The following is a 16,182-nucleotide window of genomic DNA, read 5'->3' on the forward strand; positions in this document are numbered from 1 at the left end:
GGAAGTCATATTCTAGTAGGAAAAAATCACAGTCTCGACCTAGAGGAAACTCTAAAGGTAGAAAACCTTTGGAAAGGGATGAATGTGCTTTTTGTCGTAATAAGGGCCATTGGAAGAAAGATTGTCCTAAATTGAAGACCAAAGGCAAAGAAAGTTCTGAAGCTAATGTTGCTGAGGTTGAAACAAATTTTTCTGATTTTGCTTTAACCACTTCCTCATCATTTGATTGTGCTACTAAGTGGGTGTTGGATACGGGTTGTACTCATCATATGACTCCTCACAAGGATTGGTTTTCAAGCTTGAAAGAGTTTGATGGTGGCGTTGTGTTCATGGGAGATGACAATCCTTGCACAACAAAAGGGATTGGTACAGTTCGTTTGAAGTTGCATGATGGCATGGTTAAAGAGTTGACAGGTGTTCGGTATGTACCGAATTTGAAGAAAAATCTTATTTCTTTGGGTACTTTGGAATCTAAGGGTTTCAGGTTTCATTCAGATGGACAGACATTGAAAGTTACTTATGATGCATTTGTTGTGATGAAAGCTCCTAGATGTGGCCATTTGTATTTATTGCAAGGAAGCACTGTGACAGGTGAAGCATCTGTAGTCTCAGAAAATATGGGCACATCTGATTCAGATACTACTAGACTGTGGCATATGAGATTAGGCCATGCCGGTGAGAAAGCTCTACAAGGGCTTGTGAAAAAAGGTCTTCTAAAAGGTGCCACGCCTTGTAAGCTTGATTTCTGCGAGCATTGTGTCTTGGGGAAGCAAACTAGAGTGAAGTTTGGTACTGCTGTACATCAGACAAAGGGCATTCTTGATTATGTGCATTCGGATGTTTGGGGTCCTACAAAGACTTCCTCTTTGAGTGGTAGACATTGGTTCGTGACCTTTGTTGATGATTATTCAAGAAGGTCTTGGGTCTACACTATGAAGCACAAGAGTGAGGTGTTAAGCATTTTCTTGGGTTGGAAGAAAATGGTTGAGAACCAGACTAGGAGAAAGATTAAGATTTTGAGATCGGATAATGGTGGTGAATACACATCTGATCCTTTCTTTAAAGTTTGCAAAGAAGAAGGAATTGTGAGACATTTCAGTGTTCGGGGAACTCCACAACAAAATGGAGTTGCAGAAAGATTGAATCGAACCTTGCTTGAGAAGGTTAGATGTATGTTGTCTCAGTCGGGTTTGAGCAAGTCGTTTTGGGCAGAGGCAATTACTTATGCATGTCACATCATCAACCGGTTACCCTAAGCTGTTATTCAGGGTAAGACACCAATGGAGGTATGGACTGGAAAACCTTCTTTTGATTATGACTATATCTGTATTTTTGGTTCACCTGCTTATTTTCATGTGACTGAAAATAAACTTGATCCTATAGCCAAAAAGGCTATCTTTCTTGGTTTTAGTAGTGGTGTCAAAGGTTACAGGTTGTGGTGTCCAGAGATGAAGAAACTGGTAATTAGTAGAGATGTGACATTTGATGAAGAAAGTATGTACAAAGTCTCTTAGAAGAATGTGAAAGATGTCCAATAGGTGGAGCTTGAGAAAGTTGCCTCTAGTACTTCAAATCCTATTTCCGCTGATGTCGATGCCACTACAAGTGAAGAAGTTGGAGACCATGAAGATGTTGAAGAAGTTGAACTTGAAGATTCTATTCAAGTTGAAGAGGAAGTTTCACCTCAAGAGTCTAGTGCCAAGAACAGAGGAAATAGACAAATTACCAAGCCAGCTCGGTATAGTGACTATGTTGCTTTTGCTCTTCCTATTATCACTGAAGAGATTCCATCCAATTTTGAGGAAGCTATTGAGAGTGAGGAGAAGAAGAGGTGGTGCAATGCCATGGGTGATGAAATGAATTCTCTCTTGAAGAACAAGACTTGGGAGTTAGCTAAATTGCCTAAGGGCAAGAAAGCTATCGGTTGCAAATGGGTGTATGCCAAGAAGGAAGATGCTGATGAGAAAAGCAATGTGAGATTCAAAGCAAGATTAGTTGCTAAAGGGTATGCACAAAAGGAGGGCATTGACTACAATGAAATCTTTTCTCCGGTTGTGAAGCACTCCTCAATTCGTATTATGTTAGCTCTTGTTGCACAATATGATCTTGAGCTTGTGCAACTCGATGTGAAGACGGCTTTCCTACATGGTGATTTGAATGAAGAGATCTATATGTGTCAACCGGATGGGTATATAGTGAAAGGGAAGGAAAATTTGTTTTGCAAATTGAAGAAATCACTTTATGGCTTGAAGCAATCTCCAAGGCAATGGTATTTGAGGTTTGATAAATTTATGAGAGGCCAAAATTATTCTAGAAGTCAATATGATCATTGTGTGTACTTCAAGAAGTTGCAAGATGGGTCTTTCATTTATTTATTGATATATGTTGATGATATGTTGATTGCCTCAAAGAATGTCGAAGAGATTGAGAAATTGAAGAAGCAAATGAAGAATGAGTTTGAGATGAAGGATCTTGGTGAAGTGAAGAAGATCCTTGGCATGGAGATCACTAGAGATAGAGCAAAGGGTTTCGTCAGTTTGAATCAAAGACAATACCTTGAGAAGTTGATTCGGAAGTTTGGAGTTCATGATTCAACCAAACCGGTTAGTACCCCTTTGGCTTCTCATTTTAAATTGAGTTCTCTATAATGTCCTAAAACTGATAAAGAGAATCTGCAAATGAAAAATATACCATATGCAAATTTGGTTGGTAGTTTGATGTATGCAATGGTATGCTCTAGACTGGATATTGCTCATGCAGTTGGCATGGTGAGTCGATATATGCATAATCCAGGTAAAGAGCATTGGCAAACAGCTAAGTGGATATTGAGGCATCTCCATGGTACTCGAGATGTTGGTTTATGTTTTGAGAGAGATGACTCTGGTATTGGTCATTTTGCAGTTGGTTATGTTGATTCAGATTATGCAGGTGATCTGGATGGAAGGAAATCTACTACAGGCTATGTGTTTACTATGGCTAAAGGGCCAGTTTGTTAGAGGTCCATTTTGCAGTCGTCTGTTGCCTTGTCTACTACAGAGGCTGAATATATGGCAGTTGCTGAAGCTATAAAGGAGGCCATTTGGATACATGGGCTGATTAGAGATTTGGGGGTTGATCAGAAGTAGGTGGAGGTACATTGTGATAGTCAGAGTGCCATTTATTTGGCTAAGTATCAGGTTCATCATGCGAGGACCAAACACATAGATGTGCGTTATCACTTTGTTCGTGAAATTGTTGGTGAAGGGGAAATCATTCTCCAGAAGATTCCAACTAAAGACAACCCCGCTGATATGTTGACTAAGGTTGTTGGTGTAGCCAAGTTTGTTCATTGTTTGAACTTGGCTCACATTATGCCTATATAAAGAAGGCGTTGAGCAGTAGGAGTTTTTTTTTTTGAAGCATTTGGCTTGGCATGAATTGTTCTCTTGCTAGTGTTTGGGAGTGATTTTTTGGGTCAATTGTGTTGGTTGACTTACCATGGCGTTTTCGGAACTTGGCCAAGGTGGAGATTGTTGAATTGTGGCCAAGTGGCCATCACCTTTCCTAATAAACAAACCAAAAGAAAAAAAAGTGAAAGGCATCATGATTATGTTTGTTGAAAAGAAAAAAAAGGAAAGTCATGATGATGTTTGTAAAGTAATCATTATGTCTTTACTTTGGTTTTGTTTATTAGTTGTTTTAGGATGGATGAATGTTAGCATACGGAAGTGAGAAAGAGAGAGGAAGGAGAGTGCACCATTTTCTGTTTTAGTAGTCCATCTTTGAGAGAGCAAAGAGAGCTGCAAAGAGCAGAAAACTGAGAGCAGAAAAGAAGAAGAAGGTGCTCTTCTTTTTGGTTAGCAATCATCCATCATAGTTATTGTTGTAATAGCTTTGAGTTACATGTATAGAGAAGAAATTATTCATTATATTTCTTTCTCTATTTGTTTCTGTGGTGTGTGAGAGCTATTGGGTGTATTGGGTTATTTGGGTTGTGAGATTGCCAACACTTTGTAAACTCCCATTTGGTTGATAGTGGATTATTCGGTGAGCTCCTACTGCTCCGAGGACGTACTCCAGTTACACTGACTGTTGAGGAACCTCGTTAAAATCTTGGTGTCTTTAATACTTTGTTCTTGCATTTCTTGATATATTTCTTGTGGGTTATCAAGAGTTGGTTCCATAAGGTTTGGTGCTATCCTAGCACAACACCAGAAGGAACCTGTTGGGACACATTGGATTTAGTTATGAATTATTCTCCGAGTCCGGAAAGGCCAACACCGCTCGACCAATTTTTTGGGCAAATACTACTCGCCAGTGGCTTCATGTTGCAGCCAACCTGAAGGTCAGTCATCCACATCACCTCATTTTTGTGCTGCAATAATCTTGGAGAACTAGAAATGAAAGGGATTGATACCAAAACCTTTGTAGCGTAGCAGCTATAAGTTGAAATCCGTATTTTTTTTTCCTGAAAACTAAGGGATGTGATTTTTGCAGCTGTGTTTATTTATTTGCTTTGGACTAGATAAATCAAATGAGAATCGAGGATAGTGCAGAGGGAGAAAGGATTTGTGCGGAAATCAATTTCCCAAAACTAATTTTAGCTTCTGTCATGCTACTACTATAGGGGATCAATCTGAACCAAGGCGTAAATTCAAGTGTGTTTGCCACAGAAGCCGAAGCTAGTTGTTGGCCTTAGAGGCTCAACATCCAACATTTTTGTGGACAATGCCGCTTACAGGGACTTCCTTTTTCAAACTTTTCGGGTTTCATCTGTGGACATGTAAAGTTCAGCTGTGGTAAGCATTTCATACATCTGCACGATTCATTTAAAATTCTGAAAAATAATTAAGCTTGAATTTATCTACAAAATGGTTAACGTACTGTGAGGTTTTGGCAGACAGGCTTGTCGAATGGCTTTCCGGTGATTGTCATCATCGGGCTGTGGGATATAGCAGGAGGGCAAACAGGACATAACTCAGTTGACACCTTTGGGCCTCTTGCAGCTATAAACGCTTGCAAAGTAGTCATAAAGTTTATCGAGGAATTTCCGGAGGAAATTAAATCATGAAGTTCTTGCCAAACTTGTTTGCTTCAAACCAAGATTGTGGTAATTTTCCATCTGATATATGCAATAAGAAGAAATATCCAGTGTTGCAATGGCTTTGTAGCCAAATGGTAATATTATTCACCCATGTACCCGAGGTCTATATGAGCTCAAGTCTCCCCCTGGCTAATATCACTTGTGGGTTGCTCCCCTCTAAGGTTTGTACCAAGCTTGATGAAATTAATACAAAAACTTATATGCATATGTACACAACTGTAAGGACTTTTTCCCCCCTTACGACAGCTGCGAGGGTAGCGAAGGATTAGACAAGCAGGGCTTGGTCTTCATACAACAAAACCCTAAACCCTACACACCTGTGTAGAATTGTACGTAATGAGCTGATTAGTAAATAAGAAACCTTAACTGTTAATTGTGTATGCACTTAGTCTTTTAGAATGACTAGTGTGAGGTTCCAATATGTAGGGCTAAAATAGCCATGTGTAGTGATCCTAGAAATTAGCTAGATGTGTGGCTGAGATCAAATGTGATGTGTGTGGATCCATCTAAGGCTAACAGTCATAAAATGCACGTGTGTTGTGCTCATTTTTCCATTAAGAGAAGTATATTCCTCTCTGCAATTTCTGCAAGAGAGAAGAAGAACATTCATTCCTTTTGCATCTTTCAATCCTCTGTCTATCTTCATATCGCATAATCAGATAAATCAAGATCACTAACATGGCCTCAAAGCCAAGTTCGATCATCTAAGTCTGGGAGTAAACCTGTGAAGTCACCGAGCTAAATCAAAGCTCACTCGAAGCTCGGTGAAGGTTGTCGGAGTCTCGTTATCATCTGAGAAGAGAAATCAACATTTGGACCAAGATGTCTGGATCTGGAAGTTCGGAGGTGAGAACTCCAATTTTCTCTAGTGAGAACTATGAGTTCTGGAGGATTAAGATGGTAATGATATTCAAATCTCTTGGGTTATGGAATCTGGTAGAAAAGGGGATTACAACCCCTGATTCGAAGAAGAAGAAGAAAGTTAAAGGGTCATCGGAAGATGAAGTTGATGAAGAAATGACCGATGTGTTCATGAAGGATGCAAAGGCTCTAGGAATCATACAAAATGTAGTCTTTGACCAGATCTTCCCTCAGATTTCCAACGCTGATTTAGCTAAGATAGCATGGCATATGTTGTGTGGAGAATACCATGGTGGTGATCAAGTTAGATCGGTAAAACTTCAAAATCTTAGACGAGAATTTGAATATGCTAGGATGCGAGATGATGAATCTCTATCTAGTTATCTTACAAGGTTGAATGAATTGATTAATCAGATGAAAACATTTGGTGAATCTCTGTCTAATGAGAGACTTGTGCAAAAGGTTCTGATTAGTCTAATTAAATCATAGGGTAAAGTACAAAAAACTACCTCAACTATTGGTGTCATGACACTTTCATACCTCATCTTTTAAAATTGACAATGTCATACCTCATCTTACGAATTTGTGCCAATGTCATACCTCCGTCAATTTTCTGTTAATTTCTCTGTTAAGTGCTGACGTGGCTACATACGGGGGCCACTCACTAATCCAGCTGGATTAAAAAATAATTAAATATATTTTTAATAATTATATATTATAAAATTAAAATAAAATTATTTTTTATATAAAATTATGGGACCCATCTCTCTCCTCTTTCTCTCTCGCCTCTCTCTCTTTTCCCTCTCTGCGCACCCTTATCCCCACACCCTTTCCTCCACCCGCACCAAATTATTCTTCTCTTCGACAACCACCAAACCCTTCCCTGTCCCCCCAACCTTCCCTGACCCACCCCTATCCCCCACCTCTTCCCTTCCCCTACCTCTTCCCCTACCTCTTCTCGTCTATTTCGAACCCAAACCCTAACCCTAATTCCCCATTTTCAAACAGAAAACCCCAACCTTCCTCGCCTGTCCCCCCAACCTTCCTCCACCACCCTCTATCTCACATCTCTCTTTCTCTGAGGAAAAGGGGACAAAATTGCAAGATTTATTTTGGAGCTTCGAAAACCAGGTTCGGCGAAGACTCGACTAACGACCGGGTCATCGAGAATCGATAGAATCTGGTGCTGGAACTCTACTTTAATGGTGGAGATCGAGGACTGCTGCGAGAGCTGATGGTAGAGGTGGTGATTCTCGGGCGGCCATGAGCGAGTTTGAAACAGGCGGGTGGTCGACGAATGGGGTCGAGACCTGGTCGAGCGAGGCGCTGAGGTAGAGTTCTATAGCGAGAGCTTGGAGAAGTGGGTCTGTGGTTGGTGGCGGTGCCGGGTAGAGGTGGTGGGTTTGGGTGCAGCAGCAAGTGTTGTAGGAGCTGCTGCAACAAATGGCAGTGATGAGAGGGGTGTGAGAGGGAGAGGGAAGCAGGTCGAAGTTTGCAGGTAGATCCGAGAAATGAGGGCGGATGAAAAAATTCAGGTGGCTTTGAGGGGTTCTGGGCACGTCGAGAGAGAGAAGTAGGGAGGAAGTAGACTTCGGGTGGGTTAGGGTGTGGGTCGGGGGGTGGGTCAGGGGTGGATCCCCCATACTTGCCCAGAGAGAGAAGAAAGAGAGAAAAGAGAAAGGCAAGAAAGAGAGAGGAAAACTGACAGAGAAATATAGGGGTGGATCCCCCATATTTTTAATTTTATAATATTTAATTATTAAAAATATATTTAATTATTTTTTAATCCAGATGGATTAGTGAATGGCCCCCGTATGTAGCCACGTCAGCACTTAACAGAGAAATTAACAGAAAAATTGATGGATGTATGACATTGGCACAAATTCGTAAGATGAGGTATGACATTGTCAATTTTAAAAGATGAGGTATGAAAGTGTCATGACACCAATAGTTGAGGTAGTTTTTTGTACTTTACCCTAAATCATATGATCTATCTATTTAGTTATAGAAAATACAAAATGTTTGGAGACTTTAGAATTGCAGGAGGTAATTGCAATCTCAGTGAGTCCAAAAGGGCAAAATAGAAGTGGAGCTCAATCTGGTCCATCTCAGTTCCAGAAGAATTGAAATTCTAAGGGAAAGAAATGGGATTCAAAACCCAAGTTTCAACAGAAATTTCTTGGTAGTCTTGCACAAAATGCATATTCATCACAGTCAATGGGTTAGGCAGTTACAAAACCACAGTGTAGAGTATGCTCTAAATTTCACTTTGGTAAGTGTAGATATAAGGGGAAGCCTAAATGCTACAACTTTGAAAAGTTTGGACACTGGGCTAGATAATGCCTTGTAGGCAAACCAGTGCAAAAGGAAAACAGTGCTAATCAAGTAGAGGTGACAGGGAACTTATTTTATGCCAATAGCACTATCTCTGGATCAGTTGTCAATAGTGAATGGTATATTGACAGTGGTTGTAGCAACCGCATGACTGGAAATGAGAAGCTATTGGTTGGTATAAGGACAAATGTGATAGGCAAAGTACAAATGTCAACTGGTGAGCTTATGAATGTAGCTAAAATGGGCACTATAGTAATTGATACTAGCAAAGGTATAAAGTACATCAAAGAAGTAATGTATCTACCTGGGTTGAAGGAGAACTTGCTAAGTGTGGGATAGATGGATGAGCATGGGTATTACTTGTTGTTTGGAGGTAAAATGTGTAGCATTTTTATGGTCCTTCACTGGAATGCCTAGTAATTAAAGTAGAAATGAAGAGGAATAAATGCTATCATTTAGCACTATTAGCTAATGATCATATAGCTCTGAAAGCAAGTATGTCTCACTCTACTTGGACCAGGCACAAAAGGCTAGGCCATTTGCATCTAAGGGGGTTAAAACAATTCAAAGAGAAGGAAATGGTGCATGGACTTCTATACTTAGAAGAAGTTGATGAAGTCTGTGAAGGTTGTCAACTTGGAAAGCAGCATAAAGAGTGGTTTCTAAAGAATCAGGCATGGAGAGCAAGCAATCCCCTGTAGTTAGTTCATGTGGACTTATGTGGGCCTATGCAAAATGAGTCCATTGCTGGTAACAAGTATTTTATGCTTCTTGTAGAAGACTGCACAAGAATGATGTGGGTTTACTTTCTTAGATACAAGTTAGATGCATTGAATTGTTTTAAAAAATTCAAATCTATGGTAGAGCTACATAGTGGTTTTAGAGTAAAATGCCTAAGAAGTGACAGATGGTGTAAATTCACATCCTGTGAGTTTAACAAGTTGTGTGAAGGTGAAGGTATTCAAAGACAACTCTCTATGGCCTATACTCTACAATGAAATGGAGTGGTAGAGAGAAAGAACAGAATTGTAGTTGAAATGGCAAAAGCCATGCTTCATGATAAAGGATTACCTTACTATTTGTGGGCATAATCTGTACACACAACTGTCTACATACTGAATAGGTGTCCTACAAGAGCTCTCGAAGATATAACTCCATTTGAAGCATTCAGTGGAAGAAAACCAGGGATTGCACATCTTAAAATCTTTGGTTGCTTGTGTTATGTGCACATATCAAGTGAATTGAGATAGAAACTAGATGCAAAGAGTATCAAGGGCATATTTGTAGGTTATGCAACCTGTGAAAATGGGTATAGGGTGTATGATCCTATCACTAAGAAGCTTATACTCTCGAGGGATATTGTGTTTGATGAAAATGCAACTTGGGATTGGACGCAGGTCTTTGAGAATTATGCAACTGTGATCAATCATGATAAGTTATCTGAGCTGCCTAAAGCTACATCACTAGAGACAACTCTTGGAAGTCATGACTATGCTCAGTCACTAAGTTTGTCATCTCGTCATGAATCAACAAGTGATGTAAGTAGCAGCATGAGAAAATCTCAAGCATTTGATCATACTCCATTGAGGTTGAGGAACCTAGATGATGTTCTAGCTCAATGCAATCTCTGCATTATAGAACTTGAAAAGTTTAATGAGGCATCGAAAGATGAATCATGGATGAAGGCTATGAATAATGAATTGTCAATGATTGAAAAGAATGCAACATGGGAGCTAGTGGACATACCAATTGATAAACCTATAATTGGGGGTTAAGTGGGTGTTCAAGACCAAGCTTAATCTTGATGGATCAGTGCAGAAGAATAAAGTAAGGCTGGTAACCAAGGGCTATGCTCAGAAACCAGGTGTTGATTATAATAAGACCTTTGCACATGTGGCTATATTGGATACAATTCGAACACTAGTTGCAGTGGCAACACAGAAGAGTTGGAAATTGTAGAAACTCGATGTTAAGTTTTCTTTCCTAAACAGAGTATTAGAAGAGGAGGTTTATGTAGATCAGCTATATGGTTTTGTGGTCAAGGGGAGTGAAGACAAAGTGTACAAGCTTCATAAAGCTTTGTATGGTTTGAAACAGGCACCAAGGGCCTGGTATAGTGAAATAGACACTTACTTTGCTCAATGTGGATTTGAAAAGAGCCAAAGTGAGGCCACTCTTTATACCAAAACTAGAGAAGAAGAAGAAATCCTGATTGTGTCTATATATGTAGACGATATTGTGTACACATGGAATAGTCAATCAATGCTAGAGGAGTTCAAGAGAGACATGATGACAAAGTACGAAACGACAGATTTGGGACTCTTGCATCACTTTCTGGGAATGAGAGTCATTCAAGCTCATTCAAGTATTTTTAGTCATTAAAGAAAGTATGATGCATCTTTGTTGAACAAATTTGGCTTGAGTGAGTGTAAATCTGTTGCTACACCTTTGGTTACAACTGAGAAGCTTAGCAAAGATGATGGCAGTGGTCCAGCAAATGAAGAACAATATAGGAAGATCATGGGAAGTCTATTGTATCTCACAGCCACAAGGCCCGATGTGATGTATGCAGCTAGTTTACTTACAAGGTTCATACACTGCCCCACCAACAAACATTATGGAACTGCTAAATGAGTTCTCAGGTATATCAAAGGAACACTTAACTATGGTTTGGAGTATGTGAAAGGAAGAAATGCAATTCTAATTGGTTACTATGATAGTGACTGGAGTGGTTCAATTGATGATAGTATAAGTACCTCAAGGTATGCTTTCTCCTTTGGTAGTGGAGTTTTTTCTTGGGCCCCAGTTAAACAGAATTGTGTTGCACTTTCAACTGCAGAAGCATAGTATATTAGTGCATCAAAGGCAACTACACAAGCCATTTGGCTCAGGTTTGTTTTGGAAGATTTTGGTGAATTTCAAATTGAGGCTACTCCACTTCAGTGTGACAATACTGCTGCAATTGCCATCACAAAGAACCCTGTGTTTGACAAGAAAACTAAGCATATCGATCGAAGATATCACTTCATCAAGGATGCTCTACAAGAAGGAATCATCGATCTGGTATACTGCCCTACAAATGAGCAACTGACAGATATCTTCACAAAGTCATTGGCTAAGGATCGATTCTACTATCTCAGGGATAAACTTGGAGTGAAATCAGCTCAAAACTCAAAACTTAAAGGGGAGTGTAGAATTGTAAGTAAAGAGCTGATTAGTAAATAAGAAGCCTTGAATGTTAATTGTGTATGCACTTAGTCTTTTAGAATGACAAGTGTGAGGTTCCAATATGCAAGGCTAAAATAGCCATGTGTAGTGATCCTATAAATTAGCTAGATGTGTGGCTGAGATCAAATGTGATGTGTATGGATCCAACTAAGGCTAACAGTCATGAAATGCATGTGTGTTGTGCTCATTTTTCCATTAAGAGAAATATATTGCTCTCTGCAATTTTTGCAAGAGAGAAGAACATTCATTCCTTTTGCATCCTTCAATCCTCTCTCTATCTCCATATCGCATAACTCAGATAAATCAAGAACACTAACAACCTGGGCTTGCTCATTGGACAACTGCAGTTGCCTACCATTCACAAAGCGAATACACAAACCTAGCCCCTCATAGAGAACGCCTCATGATCCCTCCAAACATCTATGCTAGCCATGCTTTTTCCTTTCATGTAATCGATATTGGGGGAGGGGAGATCAAACTAATTAGACTTCGAGCGCATCAGCTAAATGCACTTGTCAAAGTAAAAACTTATTAGGTGCAAAAAGAAGTACAATAAAGAGGATATGAAACCAGACGGTGCGGAAAGAACTGAAGAAATAGCATAAGTCTCATAAGGACTTTTATTATATCATCTACAACCAAAAAACGAAAACACGAACACGAAAGAAAAATAATACATCATCTTTAAAATAATAAAAAAACCGTACTTGTTGTATCAATCCTAGCCTACATTATTTTCTTTGATTAAAGGGACTTGAATGCAGTCAACTTATTCCTTGCTCTTTTTATCAATGATAAGTTTGCTACTGTAAACCATACAAAGCACGTATTCCATCAATGTCATCCCTAGTCAAATCACGTTTTACAATCCCATAAGAAAATTCGGGATACATGATCGCATCGGGGAGGTCAAGATCGTGATCAAGTCCTAGAAGATGACCGATTTCGTGCACAGCGACGGATTCCAAGTCTAGCTCATCGGGTCCTGGATTGGCACTCCACTTCTCATCTGCATCAAAATGGAAATTACCACCTGTAGGCGGATTCGCGTGTGCTAAAACCCCTTTGAAGCCGTCAAATGGGGCCGTATCTCCATGGGCGCCCCGGTGAAAGCCAATGGTAATGTCAGCTGATGAAGTAGCAGGCACTTCCTCAAATGTGAAACTGGTCACTTGTGCCCATCTCTGAAATGCTTGTGCACATATAGACCTCACATTCTCTGTGCCGGGGACTTGGCTTGCACTCGAAGCAAAGCGATATCTCAAATGGGTTTTCGTAGGTGGCCATCTTAGCGGACCAGGGAAGAAGAACTCATAATGAGAAACTCCATGGATGGACTTGAGCTTGCGGTTGTGCTTTTTGGTTCCCTTTCGCGTGCCATTGACAACATCTGGCACACCACATCTTGGCACCATCATTCGTTTCACCGTGGTAGTGTCTAGACTTCCGGTTACATTTAAGTGGAAGCTTTTTTGGTATGACTTGATGGCGGACTCTAGAAGGTCATCAAACTCATCGTCGTTGGCGTGTTTTGAGTGATCATAATTCAAGTAGCCGAATTTGGTGAAGTATTTTTTGAGCTCTTGCAACCCACTGACGTTTTGACCCTTGTGGCATCCCTCCAAGTGTTGGATGAACTTGAAGGAATCATGCTGATGACCATGGGGATCAGTAGGTTTTGCAAGAGTTCTCTGAGACAGCAACACAAAGATCAAGAAGCAAAAGACTACGCAAACCGAGGCGGTTTTCGAGGCCATTGCTGGCATTTTGTTAGCTAGATAAAGAGATGAATGAAGGGTTTGTTGTGTTATTATGAGCTCCCTTTGCCTCTATTTGTAGATGAGCATTGCAGCATATAAAAAAACTTTGTGCCTATTACACGTTATGGGACTTGGAAATTTTGTTAAACGGAGTCAATATTTAGACTTTTATTGGTGTGATACGGTCTTTTTGCTCGTCATTGTCTTTAGGCCAAGACTGCTAGAATTAATTAATTTGGTCCGTTGATGGACTGAGTCATTCAGTTCTACTTTCAATATAGCTTACATATATATGTGTGTGTGTGTGTTGTTTATTAAAGGGATACTTTGGATTTGGTCCCTAATCCTTAACATTCTTTTATTAAAACCTTAATAATATTCAAAGTTTGATTGAAGTCCATTGACTTTGTACACCTCATTATATTACTATTACTATTTTTATTTTTATAACTTTGACATTAATTGTTTGATATTTTATGAGATTTATAATCTTATAAATTTAAAATTCCTCATTATAATACTATTATAAACGATTATAATAAAAAAATTCAAAACATTTTGATTTAATAAATGGATAAAAACTATGTAAAAATAAGAAATAATAAATGGCAAAAGAATGTATCCATAGTGTTAAAAAAATTGGTACATTTTACAAAAAATAGGTACATTTCACATATAACAAAGTGGTACATTAATAAAGAAGAATGGGTACATTATAAAACTAAAAAGAAAATGCTACAAATGAATTTTTAGGGTACAGATAAAAGATTAAAACATTATGAGTACAAATGAATTTTAAAAAAATATAGGTGCTAAAAGAAATTAATACATGGGTACAAAATAAAACTAAAAAGAAAATACTACAAATTTTTTAAAAAATGTTGCAAATTAAAAGTGGGTACGAACTAAAAATATACATATATGATATATGATACAAAGTTTAGGCATAAAACATAAATATACCATATGTAATTTTTCTATCGTTGATTAAATATACAATGTCACATGACGGTATACACATGGGTACAAATACAAATAAAATTTTAAAAAATTGGGCACAAAAAGAAACTAATATATGGGTACAAATTAAAAATGAAAAGAAAATTGGTACAAATTAAAAAATATTTGCAAATTAAAAATAAGTACAAATTAAAAATAAAAATATATGATAAAAAATTTAGCCATAAATATAAATATACTAATTGTAACATTTTTAACACTAAATGAATATATTTAAAATAAAAATATTTTATTATTCAAATAATTAATGATGTTATTAATACCCAAGGATCTTAATCAAAAATTGAAAATGAATAGGATTTTAATCAATAGAGTAACAAAAAAAAGGATGTGAACCTAATTTTCTTTTTATTAAATATAATCCTAGACACCAAATTAACGAGGTTTTAAACTCTCTACTCTATGCATGCATGCATGCACAATCTGCAGTACGTCAACCTTAAGACAATGTTTGTTGTGCTGAATATTCTAAGAAAGATAATTTGGTAAGTCATGACTTTTGTAGAAATTTTAGACATCGTTTTGTCAAATGAGTTTAATGTACGCGTGTTTTATGTATTCTTGCCAAAGTCGAAGTCCTTTCCTTAATCCTTTTTTTTTCTGTCTGAACATAGTTATCAAAGTAGAGAAATTTGAGCCAATGGGGCTTTAGACTTTTGAGAAGTTTGAATACGTTTATATTCGGTCCACGCGAATATGATCATGTAGTTTTACTAATTCATGTATTATAATTATATGGACTCAATTATTCTTCCCCCATGTATCTATGTCAGAAAATTTGATCCAACATGCTGACTTGGGCCGAATGGATCCCTTCTTTCTTATTTGAATGTCAGGAGGGCGCCGCATGAAAACTTGATGCATGTCCAATTTTTTTAAGCCAATACAAACAATAATTAAATGTATAGTGAGTATAGTCATAATTATGATGGTGAGCAAAAATGCTCTCTTTCTTTTTTTGTTTGTTGTGTAAACACAGTTATATATCTAGAGAAGTTCAAGCAATCAATATTTAGCTCAATTGACTAAAAAAATGTTCTTTCTCTTCATCGACAAGGTGAGGAAGAAACCAATCTCAATACTAATAGCAAAAAAAAGCTTATTTACAGTAATATGCCCTTGAAAGTGTTCGCAAATCCCTCTTTGCCCCTCCGAAATTCACTTGGGTTGTCACAACTGTTAACGTGAGTCTTAATTAAGGATGTTAAGTTTATGTAAATATTTTAGGAGTCCTTTAGTAGGAAGGATATATTTTGTGTCCTTTTATGTTTCCTTGTGAAACAAGGATTGTGTATATATATTCTTAATCTTGTGAATAATATGAAGTAAGTAATTCAGCCATATAGTTCTATTTGACATCCGAGCCTGGTTTGCCGTAACCCTAACTGTAAACTTTTTCATCATGCCGCTGCTGTGTCTGCAAGAACTGTGCTCGTTGTTCTTGTTGTGTTGTCGTGCGTGTGTTGCTGTGAGTTTGCTACAATACAACAATGGTGAACGATAAGGAATGAGGCTCAGAACAAAAACTTGGGGTGGAATTGCTGGTTCAACCAGTCAGTCTGTCCTTAACTTTGTGGTAATTCAAAATGATGCTTTTGTTGTGTCGAGTGCTGTCAAAATCAATGGATCGAACTATCCCTTTTAGTCCAAAATGTTGGAGATGCATATCGCTGGACACGGTAAGAAAGGGTTCGTGACAGGAAGTATCAAAGAGCAAAATGAAGGCAATACTGAGTATGAGATTTGGGAGACGGGGAATGCAATTATGAAAAGGTGGTTGATTAAATCTATGGATCCTATTATCATAGGATTTTTCGTTCACCTTCGCGCAACCAAAGAAGTATGGGAAGAGGTTGCTCGAACATAATACGATGGCCTTGACATCTCCCAAATTTA

General features: G+C 38.3%; 1 protein-coding gene across 1 annotated transcript; it reads right to left on the reverse strand.

Annotated features, from left to right (window-relative positions):
- Positions 1–12,095: 12,095 nt before the first annotated feature.
- Positions 12,096–13,318, reverse strand: LOC103439499 (metalloendoproteinase 2-MMP-like). The gene has a single exon (XM_008378059.4). The coding sequence runs from the start codon at positions 13,270–13,272 to the stop codon at positions 12,310–12,312; it is 963 nt and encodes a 320-aa protein (XP_008376281.3). The 5' UTR covers positions 13,273–13,318; the 3' UTR covers positions 12,096–12,309.
- Positions 13,319–16,182: the final 2,864 nt, after the last annotated feature.

Source organism: Malus domestica, chromosome 01 (assembly GCF_042453785.1).
Source record: "Malus domestica chromosome 01, GDT2T_hap1".
NCBI lineage: Eukaryota > Viridiplantae > Streptophyta > Magnoliopsida > Rosales > Rosaceae > Malus > Malus domestica.

What these genes read in the sequence shown, in the direction of transcription:
- LOC103439499 (XM_008378059.4), bottom strand. Translation starts at nt 13,272, where the DNA reads ATGCCAGCAATGGCCTCGAAAACCGCCTCGGTTTGCGTAGTCTTTTGC.